We start from the raw sequence: 16,269 nt of genomic DNA on the forward strand, positions 1-16,269 counted from the left end.
ATATATAGTTATGCAAATGTATATAAACTTTGGCTAAATTGTTTTTCTACTCTTATGAATCGGATGCAAGGCTTTCCTTAAAGATCTTTTAAATTTTGAGATACTGGACCTATTCAGAAATATATCAATGTTGTCGAGGTCTTTTGCTTGGATTTCTGGTTCAGTCTGGTATAGTCACCATTATGTTTGGATCGCTTTGATACATTGTGGCTCACATCTTCTTGGCGTTGCAGCTTGGAAAAGAGAAAAAGCAACAGCTGGGTCACTTATCATTCAATGGTGGCACTGTGGTGCAAACACCAGACCACGCGTTTCCCAAATCTAAAGCAGCTACGCTTTGTAGCTAGCGTAGCCAACATGAGCCGCCCTGGGAGTTGCAATTACATTCTAAGAAGGTATTCAAACAAAGAGTTGAATATTTGCAATGCAACCCATTTGGAGTCTATGGAGAGAGGATTCTACATCCATATTACTGGCCGGTTCCCTCTGTGATTTCTCCATTGAGCTGGTGAGTGGTAGCTGTGTGATTCTTTATTTTTTATTTAAATTTTTTTTTATGTACAGTATATATATATTCTATTTGTTTTTGGGCTTTCTGTATTTTTCACAATTCAGTCGTTATGCCAATTCCCTTCCTGGTCGTTGCGCGCATTGCCCCACTTTCGGCCTGGGGAGGGTGTACTGTAGAACTACCACATGCCTCCTCCGATACATGCGGAGTCGCAGAGGAGTTTCACTGGCGGAACGTAACGCGTGCGGAGGTTCACGCTATTTCCCCCAGATCCCCTCCCTGCTGAACAGACACCCCGACCGACCAGTAGGAGTCGCAGTTTACAACGACCAGGACGCACACCCCACCGGCTTTCCACCCGCTAACACTGCCAACTGTGTTTGTAGGGACGACTGACCAAGCCGGAGGTACCGCTGACTGGTGGATTCGATCCCAGAGTCTCTGCTGTGGTAGGCGAGTGCTTCAGCTGTGTGATTCTAATCTGTTGTTCTGTATTCTCTTTCCAGGAGGCTGCCTTCCCGCCACTTCCACCCACCTTCATCACACTCCTCCTTTTTCCCCTCTGTTCCTCTCTTATCCTCGCTTTCATTTATTGCCCTTCCGTCTTTCGTCACTCCCTTCTTTTGACCCCTCCTGTCCCTCTACCCCCCCCCCCCCCTGGGTGTGAGCAGCCATGGCAGCCAACAAGGCCAAAGGACAGAACTCCCTGGCGCTCCACAAGGTGATAATGGTGGGCAGCGGAGGAGTGGGCAAGTCGGCCCTCACGTTGCAGTTCATGTACGACGAGGTGAGATGTTTTTCGATCAGATGGATTTTGGATAAATACCGTAATGTAGCGAATATAACATTTTCCTCTGAAAAATAAATCTGAAAAGGTGGAGGAGTCTTTACACCCCCTTCCGGGTCTAGACATTTATAATACAGCCTTCTCAGCCCTGCGGCACAAGCCCTTGGTGGGAGCGTGGAGAACAAGCGTCGCACAGGGTGGAGGTCCGGGCTGGGACCCTCCTGCGATGCTCCAAGCACTGGAATACACAAACATCATGTAGAATGCATACTTTTACTTTCAGAAACTTCAGTGTGTTATCTTTCAAAAGAGACCAGGCTTATGCATGTGCTATAAGTATATAGTATTGTAGCGAACCATCATGCAGTACTGTCAGGAAGAATGAGAAGAGGTTGTATTTGTATGGTGGTTTAATGCCAGCTCAAAAACTTCCGGTCCGCCCTCTCATACTCCCGGGGAGAAACAACACTCTGTGCCTCACTATTATCCCTGTACCCAAAAAATCCAAGCCTGCTTGCCTCAACGACTACCGCCCTGTAGCTCTCACCTCCATAGCCATGAAGTGCTTTGAGAAGCTAGTAAAGGGCTACATCTGCTCCTCCCTCCCCATCAACATGGACCCCCTGCAATTTGCATACCGCCCCAACAGGTCCACGGAGGACGCCATAGCCCATGTGCTGCACACAGCAGCATCACACCTGGACAAGAGGCAGGGGAACTATGTGAGAATGCTATTCATCGACTACAGCTCGGCATTCAATACCATAGTCCCCTCCATACTCATAGCCAAGCTCAGGGACCTGGGCTTGAACTATGACCTCTGCCAGTGGGTCTTGGACTTCCTGACTGGCAGACCCCAGGTGGTGAGAGCAGGCAACTGCACCTCCTCATCCATCACCCTCAACATAGGGGCCCCCCAGGGCTGTGTTCTGAGTCCCCTCCTCTACTCCCTGTACACACACGACTGTGTGGCTCAGCGGAGTAGCAATACAATCATCAAATTTGCTGACGACACAGTGGTGGTGGGCCTGATCTCTGCCAACGACGAGAGGGCCTACCTGGAAGAGGTCAAGGTCCTGGCGGGATGGTGCCAGGAAAACAGCCTCTCCCTGAACGTCAGCAAAACAAAGGAGATGATTGTGGACTTCAGGAGGTCGGGGGTCAAGGACTACAGCCCCCTCAGCATCGACGGGGCACCGGTTGAGAGAGTCAACAGCTTTAAGTACCTCGGAGCCTACATATCCGAGGACTTGACATGGACCACACACATTGACAGTGTTGTGAAGAAGGCACGACAACGCCTCTACTTCCTCAGGCGCCTAAGGAAGTTCCAAGTCAGTCAGAAGATCCTTAAGAACTTCTACTCATGTACAATAGAGAGCATCTTGACCGGCAACATCACCTCCTGGTTTGGGAATAGCACTGCACAAGACCGAAGCAGACTACAAAGAGTGACACGTTCAGCCGAACGCACAATTGGAGGGGGGCTCCCCACCCTCCAGAACATTTACAACAAGCGTTGCAAGGGCAAGGCTAAGAGAATCATTAAAGACTCCAGTCACCCGAACAACTGCCTCTTTGAACTGCTGCGGTCAGGCAAGCGATACCGGAGTCTCAAGGCGAGCACAGAAAGACTCAGAAGAAGCTTCTATCCCCAGGCCATCAGGCTGCTAAACGAACAATGAACACTACACAACAACAACCACCAAACGCACTTAGCACACACATCCACACGCACACACTCACTTTAAACAAACACACTGTAGCACCCACTCCACACACTTTATAGCACACACCCACTTTAAACAAACACACTGTAGCACCCACTCCCCACACTTTATATTTATTGATGAAGGATTGCACTACAACTCGTACACCTTACTGTAAATTGTACCTAAATTGTACCTCATCCCATTTCTGCTTTGCACTATATAGTACTGTACATTAGTACACTGCATAGTATTGTATATTATATGGTAACTCAGAACATTGTACATATGTCTATACCGAACACTGTGACCTCATTTTCTTCTTCTAAATTACATGCTATACTATGTTATTTGATACTATCTTGTCTAGCACAGTCTCTGGAGCGTAACAGTAAGAAGCATTTTGTATGAAAGTATTCTGTACTTCTGTATGACAACTATTAAAGAAACTTGAAACTTGTACTTTCATAAAACAGAAAGCATCTGCTGATAGATATACCAGGTCTGTAGTCAGAGGGGACTGTGTAGTCCCAAACAGGAGGTCTGCTTTTAGTCAGACAGCCTTTTCCGTGAGAGCAGCCCACACCTGGAACAGTCTGCCAACACAGCTCAGGTAGTATCAAAGTTACATCTCATTTAAAACTAACTTAAAATCATGGTTGAGAGATGGTCAAGTGTGCGACCATTTTAACTGAGGGGTTGTATTTTAATGTATTTATTTGTATGTATTTTAGTGTATTGTAACCTATACATGATTCCTACTGTGTTTTAATTATTGTACTATGTTTTTTAACTGAGGGGTTGTATTTTAATGTATTTATTTGTATGTATTTTAGTGTATTGTAACCTATACTGATTCCTACTGTGTTTTAGTTATTGTACTGTGTTTTAATTATTGTTGTGCTCATGTCACCTGCCCCAGAGACTACAGTTGAAAATTAGCCAACTTGGCTAAACTGGCATATTTACAGTCAAATGTTCCTTAACACTTTGAACGCCACTAGGGGGAGACGGCAAATCCCCCACCGTGCCAGACTCTTAAAGTGGAGATGAAGCAGTGCGATAAATACATATTCATAGCATCACATTAGTATTTAGATAAGCCACAGAAGAAATCACGTTATAAAAATAAGCAGTTTCTAAGAAAAAACGATTTGTTGTGTGCATTTCTGAAGCATTTAGCATTATGGGCGCGGCCATTTTGTTGCTGACGTCATGCCACTGGTTGGGTGTATACACTGCTGGTACACTGCCTATAGTGAATGGGTCAGTCAGTAAATAAAATGTTGCCTACAAAACAACGGGACCGCGGTGGTTCTGTTTGTATTGCTCCTGGCTGTTCAAACTAATTTTACCATGTGAGAGAGAGGAAAGTTGGTTAATTTCCACAAACTACCAGTGAAAAAAACAGTGTTGTTGGCATGTTGGCTCGGGCTGGCTGCACTCAGGCGGCGCGACCAGCCTGTTGGACAGGGAAGGAGGATCTGCAGAGAACACTTCATTGCCTCGGATTATGTTGTTGGGGTGGGATGTTTGTCCAGAAGACCACTAATCAGCTGAAGCCGGACGCGGTTCCCTCGGTCTTCGGCAGACAGACCCGCGTTAGCTCTCGGGAGCGATCGCTAGCTAGTTGGCACCAGCCGGGGACCGGCGTTAGCTCTCGGGAGCGATGGCTAGCTAGTTAGCACCAGCCGTCGACCGGCGTTAGCAACCGGAGCGTCGCGGAGCATTCAGCCTGCTGGCTACCTAGACCCACTTCAACCAGCGTCGCGGAGCATTCAGCCTGCTGGCTACACAGCTTGTCGGTGTGCTGGAGCCTCTGCAAGCTAACGGTAGCTGGCTACACAGCTTGTCGGTGTGCTGGAGCCTCTGCAAGCTAACGGTAGCTGGCTACACAGCTTGTCGGTGTGCTGGAGCCTCTGCAAGCTAACGGTAGCTGGCTACACAGCTTGTCGGTGTGCTGGAGCCTCTGCAAGCTAACGGTAGCTGGCTACACAGCTTGTCGGTGTGCTGGAGCCTCTGCAAGCTAACGGTAGCTGGCTACACAGCTTGTCGGTGTGCTGGAGCCTCTGCAAGCTAACGGTAGCTGGCTACACAGCTTGTCGGTGTGCTGGAGCCTCTGGTTGAAGTGGGTCTAGGTAGCCAGCAGGCTGAATGCTCCGCGACGCTCCGGTTGCTAACGCCGGTCGCCGGCTGGTGCTAACTAGCTAGCCATCGCTCCCGAGAGCTAACGCCGGTCCCCGGCTGGTGCCAACTAGCTAGCGATCGCTCCCGAGAGCTAACGCCGGTCTGTCTGTCGAAGACCGAGGGAACCGCGTCCGGCTTCAGCTGATTAGTGGTCTTCTGGACAAACATCCCACCCCAACAACATAATCCGAGGCAATGAAGTGTTCGCTGCAGATCCTCCTTCCCTGTCCAACAGGCTGGTCGCGCCGCCTGAGTGCAGCCAGCCCGAGCCAACATGCCAACAACACTGTTTTTTTCACTGGTAGTTTGTGGAAATTAACCAACTTTCCTCTCTCTCACATGGTAAAATTAGTTTGAACAGCCAGGAGCAATACAAACAGAACCACCGCGGTCCCGTTGTTTTGTAGGGCAACATTTTATTTACTGACTGACCCATTCACTATAGGCAGTGTATACACCCAACCAGTGGCATGACGTCAGCCATGACGTCAGCAACAAAATGGCGGCGCCCATGTTGAAAACAGGGATATTATATTTGATTTTTCAGACAAATAAGATAGATTTCACATTTGATTATAGAACCCTGTCTTACACAAGGTACACGACAAACAAACTAGGATCACATTGCTCACTGCTTCATTTCCACTTTAAGAGGCTGATTTAGCGAAAACACATGATTTCCGCGGATAGATTTCTATATTATATATTTTAGCTATGTGGAAATGGTTGGGCTCATTTGACAATATGCTAGTTGATGTACAATACGCCAAAAGCCGTTTGTTGATCCATGCCGTCGTTCGTTCACAATTCCACGCCAAAAAGGTAAATATTGGCCCAATTCGACGCGCGTTTCCTCAAAGTCGAGTTATGAGCGTTTTGCTGCAGCAGCGCGAAATCATTTCCTCGTCTGAAACACATTGTCCAAGTGCAATAATGTCATGCACTGTACACACAACACTTAGTGGTGTTTATCATTCATGAAATGCAATGCATATATTATATAGAGATATTTGTATCGATCACGTTGTATGCCTATATGCATTTTTATAATAATGTGTAGCTGTATGCTTCAATTCCACACAATTACCGTACACATCTCTCGGCATACTAATATTACATATAGACATTTTCAAGGTAAATCAAAAATATGTATAGAAAACGCAGCAATTTAGCAAAACTGTGCATATCGCTTCACATTCGATAAATGGGGGGGGGGGGGGGGGGGGATCATGATTGCATTTATTCCAAGTGCATAATGTCACCACTTGGTGTTTTAGCATTCATGAAATGCAATGCATATAGGGATATTTTATACTTTACTTGATGACAACGCTTCACATTCGATAAATGGGGGGGGGGGGGGGGGGGGGGTTGATCATGATTGCATTTATTCCAAGTGCATAGTGTACAATGTGTGACATTATCGAATGTGAAGCGTTGTCATCAAGTAAAGTATAAAAATATCCCTATATGCATTGCATTTCATGAATGCTAAAACACCAAGTGGTTTAACAGTGACTAAACCACTTGGTGTTTTAGCATTCATGAAATGCAATGCATATAGGGATCTTTTTTATATAGATTACGTTGCATGCCATATGCATTTTTATAATAATGTATATATATATATTATATTGCTTCAATTCACACAATTACTGTATATCTCAGCATACTAATATGTCTTCACAGCTGTTCGTGATGAATTTACCTGCATATCATGGTGTAGTCGTCCACAGGTATTCTGACATGTAATGCATGATGCCTGAATTTTCCCCAAGGGGATCAATAAAGGAATATCTTATCTCATTTTTGCATTGCATTGTATTCTGTATATTATAATCTAAGACACACAAGTTATAAAAAATCATTGCATTATAAGTATATAATACACACTTGACACTTGATGGAGTGGAAGAAATGTCTTTACTTCAGATAAGTAGTGATTGCATTAGCAAGTGCACCATGTGTTCAACAGATACTCGACACACATTTTGTAAAAAAACACATTGCATAATAATGTTCTGTATATACACACTTGACACTTGAAGTGTACAATATTTATTCACCATTGGGTACGCCATGTAAAGTGCATTCACATTCATGCTATAATATAAAAGCATAACGAACTATTTATAACACTTGAAGTGGACAATATGTGTTCACTTCAGGTAAGGCACACCATGTACAGTGCATTACAGTAGCAAAAACAACATACATGTGTATATATTCAAGTCCATTCATTTTCGACCTGTCAAAATGGTCGCTGCACATGTGCATGTAAATATGTTTAGTGTTGACCTGACAAAATGGCAGATAACCATTATGTGTGTGCATCAGCACACATGTACATTTATAAAGGTCTTGTGTTCAACCCATCCTCTGCACACTATAAACACTTGGTGTAAAAAATGTATTCACTTCAGATAAAAGCACCATTTTGGTACACCATGTAAAGTGCATTCACATTCATGCTATAATATAAAAGCATAATGAACTATTTATAACACTTGAAGTGGACAATATGTGTTCACTTCAGGTAAGGCACACCATGTACAGTGCATTACAGTAGCAAAAACAACATACAATGTGTATATATTCAAGTCCATTCATTTTCGACCTGTCAAAATGGTCGCTGCACATGTGCATGTAAAATATGTTTAGTGTGACCTGACAAAATGGCAGATAACCATTGTGTGTGCATCAGCACACATGTACATTTATAAAGGTCTTGTGTTCAACCCATCCTCTGCACACTATAAACACTTGGTGTAAAAAATGTATTCACTTCAGATAAAAGCACCATTTTGGTACACCATGTAAAGTGCATTCACATTCATGCTATAATATAAAAGCATAATGAACTATTTATAACACTTGAAGTGGACAATATGTGTTCACTTCAGGTAAGGCACACCATGTACAGTGCATTACAGTAGCAAAAACAACATGTGTATATATTCAAGTCCATTCATTTCGACCTGTCAAAATGGTCGCTGCACATGTGCATGTAAAATATGTTTAGTGTTGACCTGACAAAATGGCAGATAACCATTATGTGTGTGCATCAGCACACATGTACATTTATAAATGTCTTGTGTTCAACCCATCCTCTGCACACTATAAACACTTGGTGTAAAAAATGTATTCACTTCAGATAAAAGCACCATTTTGGTACACCATGTAAAGTGCATTCACATTCATGCTATAATATAAAAGCATAATGAACTATTTATAACACTTGAAGTGGACAATATGTGTTCACTTCATGTAAGGCACACCATGTACAGTGCATTACAGTAGCAAAAACAACATACAATGTGTATATCCTCAAGGTACCGCAGATGTGGGTCCTCAACTGTAGGAGTATGTCAGACAAGGCCATGTATAAAAAGTAACCTTTGTTCGACAGACGTCCTAGGAGCCCAACAACAGTGTCCTTGAGGGGTACATAGTCTCCACAAAATGGTCGCAGTGAAAAGCAGTAACCAGTGTGAGAATCACAGAGCACATATGACCTGATCCCATATTTGGTGGTTTTGGTACACCATGTAAAGTGCATTCACATATGTACATAGTGTGTTAGTTAGTAAAGTGAGCCATATGTACTCTGTGAAACTCTGTGAAAATAATCAGCAGCTAACACCAGGACACTGATGAACGGCATTGACAATATAGACCAACATTGCTACTCTGAAAGTGGACCAAGAATAGTGTTTCAAATATATCCATGTGCACAGTAAATTTTGCAGAGTAAATTTTACTCAAACTGAGTCCATTTGAGCCCAAATGGACTCAGTCTATGCTAATATTCTGGTCTGGCTGAAATAGCTCCTGGAATCGGTTGACAAGGTAATCTAGGACCGGGCGTACTTTGTACAGTTTATCAGCCTTGTCTGCTCTCTCGTTGTTGCTAAAATGTAGAAACCTCCAAATGACCTGGTATCTATTACGTGCCATTGTTTTGGAGAAATAGGCGCAATGGAAACATTTTAGAGTTGACCAGTACAGTTTGAGTAAAATGTACTCAGTTTGAGTAAAATATACTCAGCAAAATTTACTGTGTGCCAACACCTTTGTTCTGTACAACCAGTAATACCTATATTGTGAAATACTTACACTATTTACAAGACACTATACAATATACTACACACCCTCAATAACCCTACGCTCTGCATCGTCTGGCCGCCTCAGACACACATTGTTACTCAGCTGATGGAGTTGTGCCCGTCCTGATGACTTGTCGTACAGAACCTGTAAGTCACTTTGGATAAAAGTGTCAGCTAAATGACTAAATGTATACACTCATATATCATAACATACTACGGGGAAGTACGCACCCATCCATATATATATATATATTTCATGGAGAGTGTTTCCACTCTTAGCACACAAAGAGAGTTTATGCTAGCGATAATGCTCAGCTAGCATAATCTCTCTTTGTGTGGTAGGGTGTGAAACACTCTTGATGTAGGGGGACTCCACACTTCGAGCAGGATGATCTGGTTTCCCGCCTAATGCCTTTTTTTTTACAGACCCGGCACTCTCTCGTGGGATGCGTCTTTTTTGGGGTGGGTGGGTACTTCTCCATAACATGCATTTTTAGCTTGCCATCCAACCTGCAGTGTGGATCTGTCTTTTGGGCCCTGGAAGCTCCCTCCCACCTCACACCCCCCACCCCCCCACCTGCGGCACCTGCCTCTGCCTCATCTGCCTCACGTGCGGCACTGGCCACTGTGCGAGCTAAATCGGCTGCATCTGCCTCATCACACAAGTCAGCGATGACTTGTATTTGAAACTGCATGAGTGACTTGTGCGGTCCTGTTGGCTGTCTGACTCTGTACAGAACATAGGCATTGTTCATGGCTATTTGAATCAAATATACTACGAACTTCTTGGTCCACTTTGCAGTCTTCCTAATGAACGGATAGTAACTGATATGTTGATCTAACTTGTCAACTCCGTTCATGCACACATTATAGGTGAGCACGCAGTCTGGCTTCATTGCCGGTACCTTAGTCCTATGACCCTTCTTCCAGACGAGTGTTTCCATTAGAGTGCCATGGTGAAAGCTGCTGATCATTTTGACAATCCGCTTGTCTCTCCAGGCGATAACCATGACCCGATTGTTGTGCAGGGCCATGGTCTCGCCCACCGGCAGCTCAACATTGGTTACACGCTTTATCTGCGCCGGTTCTCCCCGGTGCATCCTCAAGGTACCGCAGATGTGGGTCCTCAACTGTATGAGTATGTCAGACAAGGCCATGTATAAAAAGTAACCTTTGTTCGACAGACGTCCTAGGAGCCCAACAACAGTGTCCTTGAGGGGTACATAGTCTCCACAAAATGGTCGCAGTGAAAAGCAGTAACCAGTGTGAGAATCACAGAGCACATATGACCTGATCCCATATTTGGTGGGCTTCAGGGGGCTGAACACTCTGAATTGTAGTTTGCCACGCCAGGCCAGCATCCCCTCGTCTATGCTAATATTCTTGTCTGGCTGAAATAGCTCCCGGAATCGGTTGACAAGGTAGTCAAGGACCGGGCGTACTTTGTACATTTTATCAGACTTGTCTGCTGTCTTGTTGTTGCTAAAATGTAGAAACCTCCAAATGACCTGGTATCTATTACGTGCCATTGTTTTGGAGAAATAGGCGCAATGGAAAAACTTTAGAGTTGACCAGTACATATATAATTGCGGCTTCCGATCTATCCCCGTTAGGAATAGTATCCCTAGGAACTTCCACAATTCTGCAAGGGTGACAGGCGTCCAACTGCGTAGCCTGTTACTCTGCCTGTTGGGATCAATGACGGCCATTGTTTGTTCAGCATACAAGTTTGTTTCCTGTACAATGCCACCCATGAGTTCATCGGTGAGGAACAGCCGCAGAAAGGCAAGGGGCTTGGTGGATGTGATGGTGGCCGCATCGTGTAGTGGTCCTGGCTCTGCGTCAAAGGTAAATTTAAGTGGCACAAAACTGTCTGTACCTTTGATCCACTCATCGCTCCCACCAGCAGCTGTGCTTTTACGGCCTCGACCTCTGCCTCTGCCCCGACCTCTGCCCCGGCCTCGACCTTTGCCTGTAAATTATGAGATTACAATAACTAACTGGTATACTACAATGCACTGTAGACACATTCATATAATACATATTTAGAAACTTGTGTGAGTGAATGAGTCAGTGTGAGATAGTGATCAAAACTCACCCCGCTGCTTAGCGTGGACATCCTCTTCTTCAGAAGAATCTGTATCTGCCTCAGCAGCTGGTCCTGCTTTCGCTGAAGCTGAAATAACAAGGGACGTCAGCTTTGTCACAATGCATGAGAGAGAGATAGAGAGAGCGAGATATATACACACCTATCGGAGGTGTGCATGGTCTCCTTGCTGTACGCATGGCAACTTCGACATCGGAGTCAACGGACTCCATGTCATCTATTATCTAGAGAATATGCCCAACAGACATAAACAATTGAGCCATGCATGCGACATCAAAAGACCAACGTGGCTACTGGCGCTACTTCAATCAATGCCATTCACCATGCTGCATTGAGACCAGATCAAAGACCACGTGGCGATATCATGCATGCAGTCACAAAACATTCTAAAATTGTAATTTGATATGCACTATGCATAAGCATAACCTTACCAAGTCTCCTATTGTACGGCCAAACACCCTCACGTTCTTGCATGGGTTCATCATCGTCTTCCATGTCCATTCTGCCTGGACCTATAAAGATATATAATAAATCACAGTTAGCATCAATGGTCAAACATTCAATCATGAACCAGGCCATATCTAGGCCGTGCACTTTGCTTTTCATGACATTGACTAAACACATGCATATATTCGCGTTACTGTGTATATACCCCGCGTTACAGACGCAATATAGCGACACAATAATAATAATTCATTGATTTTTATAGCACTTTTCAAAGACCCACATTCGCTGATCATATACATACGCTGCACATGCATATATTAGCTTGCAATGTATCTACAAACATTCGATCATACGAGATACATTCACGCACATGGATTCAATAAACACATGCATATATATATATTCGAGTTACACATGCCTTGAATTGACCATTTATTGAATTGAAATTACCTGGCATCCACTCGTCATTATCATCAGCGATGTCGATCTCAGACTCGTCCGTGGTGTGGGAGGACGGCGGCGACACATGCCGGGTCTTCGCAACCCGCTTCATTGTTGCTCTGACCGGGAGTGGCGCGATCGTTACCGGAGAACTGATCGGTGCCGGCCTCACCTGAGGCGGAGGTGCACGGCTTGTACCCGCTGTAGCTGCGGTAACCGGGGCCCTGACCCGCTTCTTTGTGGCTCTGACCGGGAGTGGCGCGATCGTTACCGGAGAGCCGGTGGCAGCGGCCACGACCGGAGAACTGATCGGTGCCGGCCTCACCTGAGGCGGAGGTGCACGGCTTGTCCCAGCGACAGCTGCGGTAACCGGGGCCCCAACCCGCTTCTTTGTGGCTCTGACCGGGAGCGGCGCGATCGTTACCGGAGAGCCGGTGGCAGCGGCCACGACTGGAGAACTGATCGGTGCCGGCGGAGGTGCACGGCTCGTCCCAGCGGCAGCTGGTGGAACCGGGGCCTGGGTGAACGGCAGTGTGGTCTGGACGTATCGGTCCGGGAGTTTGCCTCTCCTTACCGACTTCCTCGTTCTCCTCATTGTGAATACCTACTCTCAACTATTACTATAAAAACGGCTATGAAAATCTACTAACTAGTGTTGCTAAAACACGGACTAAGCACTTATCTAAAAGTGCTGTCCTTGCTACAGTACTGCAACTAATATTACCTGGTACTACAAAAGAAAATAAGTATTACAAAATGAAGAAAATATATTATCAATCACTACTACTACTACTAGAAATACTATCACTACTACTATCAATGCTAAATGCTCAAAATCAAATCAAATCAAAACGCTAATCTCTCTCTATCTCTCTCTCTCTCTCTCTCTCTCTCTCTCTCTCAATGATAACTGTATTCACAAAATCCGAAGACGCACTGAGCTCACACTGGGTGTGTTCAGGTTAAATATCAGGTGGGCAGGTCAAGATCGTCACGATCTTTACTATCGACCAATCACAGCAGAGATCCATCATCCTTATAATAATGCAGGTAGATTGACTGATAACATTATACATGTGTTACAACATAGGGCTATACTGCCACCTGGCGGAATCGAGCGAAGTTGCATGTCTAGACGTTCAGAAATGTGGTAGCAAGATGGCCGCCGGTGTCTAGTTCACAAAAAATTTAAAATTAAAAAAATCCGAGAAATCTCGTGAGTGGCATGCAACCACCTAAAAAAAACAGAGAAATCTCGTGAGTGGCACTCAAAGTGTTAATATGCACTGTCTCTGTATTTTAAACCAATAAATACAAATACAAACACCCCCAGCTAAACAGAGCGACACTCAAAACCCCAGAACATTACGGTATTTTGGTTTACAAAAAAGTATCCAGTCCTCAAAAACTAAAACAAAAATTGCCACTTTTTGTGGCGTTAAGTACATTCAATAGCAAATACTTCTCTACTTTTTTTAGTAGAATTTTAATGGAGGACTCTTTTACTTTTACCAGAGTACTCATTTATCTGGGTATTTCTACTTGTACTTAAGTAAAGGAACTGTGTACTTCTTCCCCCACTGCTCAGTTTGTGGAGGACTATGAGCCCACAAAGGCGGACAGCTACAGGAAGAAGGTGGTCCTGGACGGGGAGGAGGTCCAGATCGACATCCTGGACACGGCGGGCCAGGAGGACTACGCCGCCATCAGGGACAACTACTTCCGCAGCGGGGAGGGCTTCCTCTGCGTCTTCTCCATCACGGAGCTCGAGTCCTTCGCTGCCACAATGGACTTCAGGTAGCCTCACTGAGGAGTGTTTGCATCTCGATAACGTCCCACTGTATATGTGAACAAATGGCCTGGAAGTTGATGCATCGTAATTTAATTTATTAACAATACAGTGGTGTTTTAATTGCACATATTCAATTACTGTCAATAAGATCAGTTATGTGGATACCTATTTTATGCCTATTATATAAAGTATAAAAATTAAGTCAATTTCAGTTCATTTAATTTATCCCCAAGGGCCGGCTACATGATAAGATATGATTTTTTTTTTAATATATATTGCGCCCCCCAGCCAATTTTTATATCGGTCCGGGCGCAGCCCAGGGGGGGGGGGGGGGGGGGGTGAATAAATAGACAGGACAATGGAGACACGGAACCAGGCAGGCGGACAGACAGAGAACATAAGAACACCTCAGACACACAACAGCAAAGTAACTCAATGATCCTCTAGAGCGAAAAGGTAGGTTTTAAGTAAGGCCTTGGAGGTCTGTAAGGTGTTGGCAGACTTAATGTTGAAAGGGAGCTTATTCCACAGTGTTGGCACCATCACTGCAAAGGCCCGAAAACCCTTTGTCACCAGTTTGGCCCGCGGGACCCTCAGACATAGTTGGTCATTCGATCTGAGGGACATGGGAGGAAGAATTAAAGAAACTTATAACAAGCCTCATCACAATAAGTACTTCCTCATTATATAATATAAGACAATGGCCAGACACAAATGCTAATTGAACCATTCTAAAAATGTTATTAAATTAAAACCTTTATTTATTCTCAAAGGACAATTGAGGACACCCTCATTTTCAATGTCGTCGAGACTTAGACATTTCAATGCATACAATATGTACATAGTGATACAATAAAATAAATGTTTTTACATAGTAAACATATACATAGATGAAGTGCATTAAAAGGAAGAACATCACTCATAAAATGCACTAATATAAGTAAGTTAAAAACTGCAGAAGAATCTGAATCAAATCGAATTATCAGGCTGTATGGAATATGATGCTGCTTGCGGTTCAGTCAATCATATGCACCGTTCAAACAGCTGAAATCCTCATAGTTGCTGACATATTGATTGAACATAGGCAAGGCGTGCACATTTTCATATCAAAGTTGAAGTTTGACCTAGCCAATAAAGCGAAATACATTTGCACCCGAATACTCTTTCGTTGACATGAATTAAAGGCGAAGAAATGTTGATGTCTTAACCAACACGCAAACTGCCTGAGGAGGTTGGACTGATCAAAAGAGAAAGTGAATCTTATCACTTATCAAAAAAATTGTGAGAACAAAGAAAACTATGAACATTTACTTTGCAAAGGTTATATGGAGGTAGGAAATGTATTAATCTTGTAGACTTAACAGAACAAATATTTGGGTGGAAATGTAAATATAAACACGTAGCGTTTACAAGAAAACTCTGTTGGTTACCTTTTTAAGGATCCAGTACAACCCAGTCCAATGTAATTCAACATTCAAGATTATTTATTGTCATGTGCACAGTTAACCTCTTAAGCCTGAGCCGTCCGGTACGAGAATGACATCACGTCATTGTGAAAAGGAGCGCGCCTGTCGCGTCTGTAGCATAGAAATGAATGACAGAAAGGAGCTGACAACTCATAAAACGTCCCCGGTCGACACAGGCCCTAACACTGTCAAAACGGCAGTCAAAGTGTATATTTTCAGCACTACGTTTGTTTACCAATGGTTTTAAGTGTTATTAGTGAAATTAGTTTATAGAAATCTCAGGGCATCGAGTCGGAAAAAGGTGAGGATTGACATGAGGATTTGGCGCAACCTAACTTGAGTGTAGTCTTTTGAGAGAAGAGACCCAGGGCTTTCGATGGGCTTTCGAATAATAAAAAAAAAGACACTTCCCAGCTCACGCCAGTCCCTGTCAATCATCTGACTTCTTTTTCAGTAAATTTTTTCTCTTTATTTTTGGGATCATATCTCACGGGTGCAACAAACCTGAACATTATTGCCATTAATTAGAACACAGTTAGTTTATCTACCTTTCTGTGAACGTCTAGCAAAAAACGTCGTTACAATCTGATGAAAAATGGCGGATACATTTACATTATAAAAAAATAACTGTACTTACAGTAGATTTCATTCACGGTTTTTGCTGCATGCCTGGTGATACTAAATCCATATTGAACTCTGCCATTGGAAAGGGGAGA

The 16,269-nt window shown here is 44.0% G+C and overlaps 1 protein-coding gene across 2 annotated transcripts in view; it reads left to right on the forward strand.

Moving 5' to 3' along the window:
- Positions 1–16,269, forward strand: part of LOC311227288 (ras-related protein Ral-A) — a 62,949-nt gene that overhangs the window by 33,967 nt on the left and 12,713 nt on the right. Inside the window, exons 2-3 of one of the 2 annotated variants that reach the window (XM_084312885.1) lie at positions 1,018–1,298; positions 13,884–14,092. In XM_084312885.1, the coding sequence (XP_084169011.1) occupies positions 1,185–1,298; positions 13,884–14,092 (323 nt within the window). In that variant the 5' untranslated portion in view covers positions 1,018–1,184. The remainder of the gene's footprint in view (positions 1–1,017; positions 1,299–13,883; positions 14,093–16,269) is intronic. The other variant, XM_084312886.1, reaches the window with a different exon arrangement.

Source organism: Notolepis coatsorum (assembly GCF_963971535.1).
Source record: "Notolepis coatsorum genome assembly, chromosome: 4".
Taxonomy (NCBI): domain Eukaryota; kingdom Metazoa; phylum Chordata; class Actinopteri; order Aulopiformes; family Paralepididae; genus Notolepis; species Notolepis coatsorum.